This window comes from Apostichopus japonicus, chromosome 19 (genome assembly GCF_037975245.1).
Source record: "Apostichopus japonicus isolate 1M-3 chromosome 19, ASM3797524v1, whole genome shotgun sequence".
NCBI lineage: Eukaryota > Metazoa > Echinodermata > Holothuroidea > Aspidochirotida > Stichopodidae > Apostichopus > Apostichopus japonicus.
In genome coordinates, this window is record NC_092579.1 from 18,443,870 (window position 1) to 18,452,829 (window position 8,960).

General features: G+C 37.6%; 1 protein-coding gene across 1 annotated transcript; it reads right to left on the minus strand.

Moving 5' to 3' along the window:
- Positions 1-2,055: 2,055 nt before the first annotated feature.
- Positions 2,056-8,236, minus strand: LOC139960430 (uncharacterized). Its single transcript, XM_071958774.1, has 3 exons — positions 7,643-8,236; positions 5,140-5,240; positions 2,056-4,271 (listed from the first exon to the last, which is right to left on the minus strand). Exons 1-3 carry the CDS (start codon positions 7,918-7,920, stop codon positions 4,138-4,140), a joined length of 513 nt encoding a protein of 170 aa, XP_071814875.1. The 5' UTR covers positions 7,921-8,236; the 3' UTR covers positions 2,056-4,137.
- Between the last annotated feature and the right edge of the window lie 724 nt (positions 8,237-8,960).

The following is an 8,960-nucleotide window of genomic DNA, read 5'->3' on the forward strand; positions in this document are numbered from 1 at the left end:
ATGAACTGATAAGATGATGGCAAACTTTTACAGCACGTAATACATCGAGGATGGCGTGTTGAAAAAGTTATATGAATTCTAAAGTTACAAGAACATGTTGTGGTTGAGTATTATTAAACTGTAGAAAAACAATGGATTATAACGTTGATATTAGTAGTCCTCCGCTTGGGTATAACTGACGACTTCAACATTTATTAAGCCTTAAAGGGGCCCAATCCAGAGGGATTAAGCCTTGCAGAAGTCTTCAGTCTCGTGTGTGAATTAGAAATATTAAACCTGTGATAATATCCAAAAATGGATATTGTGAGTAAGAAATTTCTTAGCCAAGTGGGGATGGGTTTTTTCTTGTTTTTTTGTTTTTTTTTTAAAGTTGGCATCGCTCTCTCGCATAGACCAATGATAATGCTTAGATTTTTTTCCTCTTAAACACCATACGACAGACATCTGTCAAACGTCATCAAAAAGAAAAGTGAAGAAGCAGAAATTGACAGATTAAATGGGAAAGCAATTATGAAAGAGATTTTTGTCGTGATATTCAAAAGAAGGATATATAGATATGACAAACCAAGACATACTACGGAAATAATTCACCGAAGAAAAAAACAAAAACGGATGCAAGGTTTTCAAATAGACATCATTTTAAAATGCAAATTACGCAAACAGATGAAAACCATATTTTATGGCAATATTCACTTCGTCTGAAAGGGAGGATCGTTTAAAACATGCATGGTGCAAAGATGAATGTTAAATTCAATGAGGAATATTAAAATTAGATATTAAAAACTAATAATAATAATGGTTGTTTAAAAGAAATGGGGCCGGAAGTTTCGTTCCATATAGCAGGATCTTCTGCAGCGACTGAATAAATGATAAAACGGAATTGATATATTGCCTTCAACCATTTACTTTGGAATTATTGCTGCCAAGTTATGGAAAACTAATTTAACAAAACTTTGGCATTTCGGTCTACAAATTATGTCTATATATCTCTTATTACTAGGTAAGGTTTCCACTCCTACGGCCATTTGAAGATGGGATCAATATTATGATAATATTACTTTCAACTGTAAAATCTATTCTTATGTTACCGTTTAGCGCTGTTCGGGAGTCCAATGTTCAGTACTTTCAATTCCGTATTATTCATAGACTTTTAGGTGTAAGCGACTATTTATTTCGCAAAAATGTTAAACATTCGCCTCTTTATTCAGTTAAACAGTTTTGATGGTCCCCTCATGTATAGAATTTTTGGAAAGAGATATTTGAGAAACGTTTATGAGATGAATGTAAAACCTGTAATTTTCGGTTAAACTGAAAACGGTCGTAATCATATTTTTTTATGTTATATGCGAAGTATTATATCTTTATGAGTAAGAACAACGAGTCAAAGCCGGATCCAACGATTTCCTGTTATAAATTTAAATTTCTTGAGGTTGTTAAGAAAGAACATTAAAGGTGGGATCGCTCGTAATTTCCTCGTAAATTCTGTCCTTCACACCACCCGATTCAAAAATAATATCAATACTACCCTCTACCGGTTCGTCGCTGTTGTCTCGTAATTTCTCAGCAATCCAGTATTTACGGCTAGTAAGCAATAAACGGGTTCGGTTACTTGAACGGTGGCCTTGGCGAAATTCCTGCATAGTTTCTTGTCTGTGGCAGTACAGGGAGTTGTTATGGAACAACTCCCTGGTCAGTAGTATGCGGTATTACGCCGCGTTTTCGTGTGTGTTGTGTGATACAAAACTCTGTGCTTTGTTTTACGTTCAGAACTTTTCACAACTAATGGGCTGTACAGTATAGGTTACGGTCGAGCTTTGCATCAGGCGTAATAGTTCGACCAGGGCGCTGCTACTCTAGGCTCTAGCAGCTCCCTGCTTTTACTCTTTTAGGCCTACATGGTGAGCAGTCGACGTCAAGAAACAGCTCAAAAAACTATAGTTATGAACTTTATGTCTGATTTACGCTGACTGGTGTCACAAAAAGACAAACGCGAATGAGTGAAAAATACGACTGAAGTGATTACAAAATTGGGTATCAAACGTAAAGTCAAGTCCGTCATGTGTGAACAATTGGTATTTCAGCCAATATTGGTATTAATTATACATAAACAGAGTCACAGCTTACATTGTATTTTATATATAAATTTTAGTTATATATCAGGAGGGTAAGACAAAGCATTTTATGTCATATACCATATATAGATAAATATGTATATTTAATTATTTTTGGACTCCTGGCAACGGGCCCTTTAGGCGATCACAGAGCACTTGCCCTAGCTGCACCCCGTCCTCCTAACCGGTGCACGTAAACCCTGTCCTTGCACCCCTTGACCCGAATTAAAAAATAACGAAACTTGAACGGAAAAGGGAAGGAAAATACGTTGCCATAAGGGGCGGCTCCACCCTCTTTAGAAAGGATTGGCAAAAAGGGTATAAGTACATGAACAATAAACTAATAGTTATTTCCATTGAAAAGTGTCTCGCTGAGCATCGGCCGTCAAAGCAAAAAACTTTTTTTCCTAAATCACGTCAGTGTATTGCTTTCCAGCGTACTGTACTCCCAGAATTGACTCTCCTGCTTCTTGTTCCGAACAGCTCCCAACGAAATGCCAAAAAGTCGGCAACGGGGTTGGGGTGGGTTACCCAGCTCCACCATGGGGCACCTCATCTCGACTGACTCGAATTACAACTCGAAACTTTAACTGAAATTGGATTGAATTAAAAAAAATATATACTAGCTGTCTGCATGGATCATACTTATCTATACTATTGTGTGACCATATAGGCTCTATATAGTCAACCAGGAGAGACTGGGGCAAGCTTTTTTTCTTGCCACAGAAAATTAAACATTGCCCGGAAGTTCCTAGCATGATTAATTCATTTCAAACTTCGACGGCAATGAAGGACAAAGAGAACCATATAGGCCTATGCCTGACTATAAGATCATTGAACCATCAGGAACAACTCCGAATAATCTTCCATTTGCCGATTCATTACACTGGGAATAAGGGGTGGGGGTGGGGCTTTCCATTTGATCCGCAAGTATATTGAATGGTCACCACAACAAGGGTGTATAGCTTGGGACTAGCACGGGGAGACTTGTCAACCTTGTGAACTTTTTTGGGGGTGAGATGCGGGGGGGGGGGAGTTGGCAAACTAAAACATACAGGGTAAACAGAGGGGAGGAAAGAGGTCAAAAAAGAAAGAGTGAAAGACAGATGAAGGGATGGAGGAAGAAAGTAAAGAAAATGTGGAGATGGAGGCTAGGGGTAGAGATAGATATGATATGAAAGTACAGAGAAAAAAAAACCAAGAGCAGAAAAATGGAGATCACTGGGATACTGTCAAATACACAAGAAGAATATACAATCTAAATACTGGAATTAAATAATGCACAACATAAATACAGCTTTATGACATCAACAAATCAAAGGGGAAAGATATAATGTTTCAAGGATGCTGGAAAATAAGACACAACAGAAGATGGTTATGGTTTCTGATCTATTAGGCTTCTTCTCTCTACTGCTACCAGGATGTAAGAGACCACAGTGACTCGCACAACTCTTTAAGTTGTGATGACCTCTGACCCTTACTATGCCTAACTGTTATCTTGCCAGGAAATAAATACACCAGTGCATGAGAGGAGGTGAGAGACAGGACTGATTGATCGTGTCGATAGGGGTACATGTGATTCAAGAAGATAGATGTAAAGATTAGCATCGTTTGGACACTTCAAATGGGACCCCCTCCCCACCCCCCCACACCCTCCCCCACGTTCAAATCATATCCCCTCCTGGCAACGGAAATGAACACCAGTATAAATAAACCGATACAGATATTTATACACACTGTGCGTGTAGGCCTATATACAATAATATAAAGCTGGCCATTCTCTGCTTGTTACTCCTTGATTGAATTTCCCCAACCTTGCCCACCTTGACTTAGAGGGTGGCCAAGCTCCTGATTTACAGTCATAGCTACTATCGAACAAAATGGACGAAAGCAATTTATCTCAATCTGGTGATGCAGATGTATCATTAGCTGCTAATCCAACGTTTGTGAATGTCGCACAACCTGTCAACAAAAGTCTGGGAAAAGTGCTTGCCCCTGCCATATGTATGATCTCTTTTGTTCAGGATCATGTAAATGTGTATTCGTATAGTCTGAGGTTTCTCTCCCATGCTGCTCCATATCTAATCCTACTGGTGACATTGGACAGAACATTGGCAGATGGCTTCTTGAGAGGTGTTGAAGTAACTGGATCAGGAGTATCTGTAGAGATTACATAAAACAATAGTTACTAGATTGCAAGTATCCTGCTATAGCTTCTATGGCTGTGACTAAAAATATACAGTACCTTTTGTTTAGAACTTATCACACTTATGCAGCACTGGAAACTGATATTTCAATTTAAATGGTGTCATTGAGTTTAGAGGACATTGAAGTTACAAGTATGTTGGTGAAACCAAGACCACCCTCAAGAAGCAGTTCTAGTCACAAGTCAATACCATGAAAATGGAGACTCCAGTAGGGGAACACTTTCAGCTCCCCAATCATACCATTAAAGACATGTCCCAACAGGTAACTAACTTCGTAGACTAACCATCTCAGACACAGTACACCACAGCAGAGATAGAGAGAGTGGACGGAGTGCCCTAGCACCATTCAACTGAATGGGCTCAATATACAGGAAGGACATGACTAACTTTATCCTGCTCCATCTCTGTATTCTGCTATAGTTTATTTGCCCTCTCTCCTTACTTAATCCTCGCTTTGTACTCCACAGTTTATCTAAATACCTCTGCTTTCACTGACTCCTTTTGTTCAATACACCATTAACTTCTTTCTTTGTGTTCACCATGTCCTCTCTGTTCCAGGCTCTATTGTGTCTCTTTAATTTACTGTTACTAGTCAGTTTGCCTCTAAAGAAGATCCTGATAATATCAGGCCCACTTACTTTTATAAATTCTCATACACATGTATGCTTTTTAGTGGATGAGCAATATGCTACCATCTTTTCTTTTCTTTTGGAATTTAATGAGAATGAAATTGTATTATTTTTCTGATCACACCAGATCAGATAAGATTAGCACTGCTCTTCCAGTCTGTAATTCATGCAAGGATAAACATATAAATTTACCTTCTCCTTTCTGAGTGTCAACTGATCTTTCTGTGGTGACAGCCGCTGAGAATGCCTCTGTTTGACTTTCAGCATCTTTCAGGAAAAGATGCATTTGAAACCTATACAATGAAACAAAAAAAATTGTCTGTAAATCATATAACTGAAATAGTAATTTTACTGTACACCCCAAGCTTAATTGTATGCGTAATGAATCTGGTAATGACCAAATCATTACAAACATACATGTTTTTATCATACCTAACCAAGAAAAAATATGAAAGAGAAAAGTAACAAACAAACACTTAGGCAGATTTCAATAATAACATATTGTTAACCCACATTGATTTAAACCCAGATAAGGATGAGATATTCTTTCATACTCTTCTTCAACATATCCATAAACCGCGGTACCTTTCAAGAATTGAAAGGATAATTTTGTGTTGCCCAACTGCTTGCCCAACAACTTGAGCTCACATGTCAATGTAAAATTTACTAGGTAAACTTCCTGTCTTAGTGAACTGATTGGTTTCATATCGCTAAAAGATGTCCAGTCTTTTGATCAAAGTTTGATGTACACTCATTATTTACCTACTGTGTAAACTTCCTGTTTATGTGAGCAGTTGGTTTCATGAGTGAGAATTGAGATGCTAGCTTACTCCATGACACCATTGTGAAAAATTCCTGTTTACATGAATAGCTTGATTTCAGACTACCATATATTTAACGCTAGATTACTCTCCACAAGAGATAGTTTCGGCCACCAAATTTAATAGATATTATAATTTTTGAACACTAAACATCAGATCATTCACAAGAAGCTGAACAAAAAAAAGCATAGTACTGACTATATATAAAAAATATGATAACTTAGCACAGCATCATAAAGTATGAGCATCAGGCCTACACAAAAAAAACTGGTACTTTCTTACCTCCAGGCATGGCTATATAAAGGTTTATAAAGGTATAGCTATATGTACTAATATGGTCCCTCAATTTGTGAGGCTAATTTACCTAATTTCTTGCATAGCAGTTGGGTTCCTTCAAAAATCCCAAACACAGAAATGTACACATGATTGCTGGAATATTGGACAGACAGTCAGTAGATAACAGTATAACACCCTGTTGCCCACATGAACCATTAAAACTTGATTGCATATGCTGGCTGTGGCTGACCTTAGAAAAACATAAGGTCTAGTTGAATACGCAGCGTTGTGAAAACATGTGAATCTGTTAGTAGTGATTCTAAATTATTTATGTATAGTAGATGCATTATTTTTATAGGAAAAATTGCAGGTTCATGTGGTTGTACTTGTACAGCACAGTAGGCCTTCCTCACTGGTGTATATTACAAAATTAGGGAATACAGTTACTATGAACACTAAATTCAGATACTTATTACTAATACTATAGGCCTTAGTCCTATGTTATATGCCTAGTTAATTATGACTGGGCATAGGTGAGGCTTTTCTTTCAAATGCTCATTCACAAGAATTATTCCTCAAACAAGGACAGCTGATAACAATTTAGAACCTGGAGGGGTGGGGATGAACAGATCACTTAGGCCTAGTGGTTAGAAAATATATTTCCATCAATTTGTTGAGGCAAAAAAACAGTTTACTTTTTGGTGATGAGAAGGCCCAGCTTTCCATGGCATAAATATGAGGAGTGAAACTAAAGACCCCCAGTCCCTGTCAGTCTTCTTTAGGAAGGATATTTTAATTTTTTACTGTATACAGTACAAAGTGGCTATTCTTACGACTAGTTGTAAGAATAATTTCCGACTACGCATGGGCAGTTGCTATTTTTATGATTAGGAGTACTAATTTTATGACGAGGAGTAACAATAACTTCCGGTTAGGGTTAGGATTGAGGTTTAGGGTTATGTTTAGGGTTACCCCTACTACATGCGCAGTTGCTTTATTTACTCTACTGCACTTGAATTTGCCTTTGACATAAGAATAGTTTATAAATAATTGTTACGACTAGTAGTCGTAAGAATAGCCACGGCCTATACAGTATCCTCATGACAAGCATTCACAAACAGTGATGATGATGACTCAGTAATACAACTTACTGCTATTTTGTGCTAGGATAAGTATGATAAGGTTAGCATACGCTAGGTCCATTGGAAAAATAATGAATGATAGGCCTAGTTACAAAGCCTAGGCTCATCAAATCATGTATGTTACAAATACAATAGCATAGACACTGCAAAGTTCGAACACCTAAGCCTTAAAATACCCCAAAAACTATCTTCATTTTATTGACAGATATGTACGTACATACTTGCGCACGGGTCATTTTGGAGAGGAAATAACTGTAGCTTCCTAGTTTTTAGTGATATTGGCTTTCGCTTGTAGGTTATCATGGTGAAACTGTGTATTTCTTAGGGGTGTCCGAACTTTGCAGTTTTCTGTACTTCGCAATACTGACAGTTACTGTACCTAGGACAATACCCTGTAGTACTACTATGTACTAGTATTACCCTATACAGTTTTAGCCTAGCTTAGCAAATCAGTACCTTTTTGTGTGATCCTGAAGCAAATGTTCTGCGAAATCTGCGTTGCTAACAGAAGTCAAATCGTGGACATGTTTGTAGAGCTCTTTCTCCATTTGCCAGTTTACGTAGGAACGTAGAAGATAGATCTTCGTGGCATCTCTTCGTCGCTGTTGTTCCTTTGCACTGCTGTTTTTGTCAGGTCCATGCAACAATGGCTTTCCTCCACTTGAACCTACGCTCGTTCCAGGATAAGGTCGTTTTCTTTCGCCCGATTCTCCTTGCCCTGATCCCTTTTCCATGATTGTCACTATACTCTAGTCTAATCGAATGTATTTGTACGAAAATCGTACAGTATTCTTTACTCAAAAGGCACACAAACAACAAACTATCGCGTACGAAAATCCTTTGCGGTAAACAGCACAATAATCTGAAATGCTGTGTTATAACATTATGTGTGCATGGGTACGGGCTTGTTACGCATACGCTTGCCTGTGCTATTCACTGATCTAAATTTGCCACCGAGGTCACGTGAGTTTTCGGGGTCCCATTAAACCTCGCTGAAACCTCGAAAATGCCAGCGCCCTCTAAAAAAAGTCTACGAGCGATATCGCCTTTAACAAAGCGTTAATCGATATTTTCGATGATTGCTTTAAGGATTTGTAAGTGAAATTGTTTTGTATTTCTCTTTCCTTATCTTATATATATATATATATATATATATATATATATATATATATATATATATATATATATATATATATATATATATATATATATATATATATACAGGGGCGTATCCAGGGGGCGCAACAGGCGCGCCCCCCCCCCTATTGGCCGTCACCAAAAAAAAAAAGTTTAGCAAAAAAAAAAAAAAAAATTGATGACGACCTTTATGTGAGATGTCGGTGATCGCTCAACCCCCCCCCCCCCCTCCCGTATGCTTTATTTTTTGTTTGCCAAAAAAAAGGTTCTGGCGAAGTTCGGCGGCATAATAGTTTTAGAAACATAGATGGTAATTGTGTTTGTATTATCACTATAAACACTAAGTGACATGCCAACCATACTAAATTGTGCATTTTGTGTCCATATTTACTGGAAATGTTGCTTATTATTAAGGTCGAAAAATGGATCACATATGGCACCATTTTGCATTTCAGCCCTTCGAAAGCAAAAATTGTCCACCCCTCCCCTTAGACCCATCCCTCATTCATGCCTGACGCCCCCCCCCCTAGTGGAAAATCCTGGATACGCCCCTGATATATATATATATATATATATATATATATATATATATATATATGTATATATATATATATGTATATATATATATATATATATA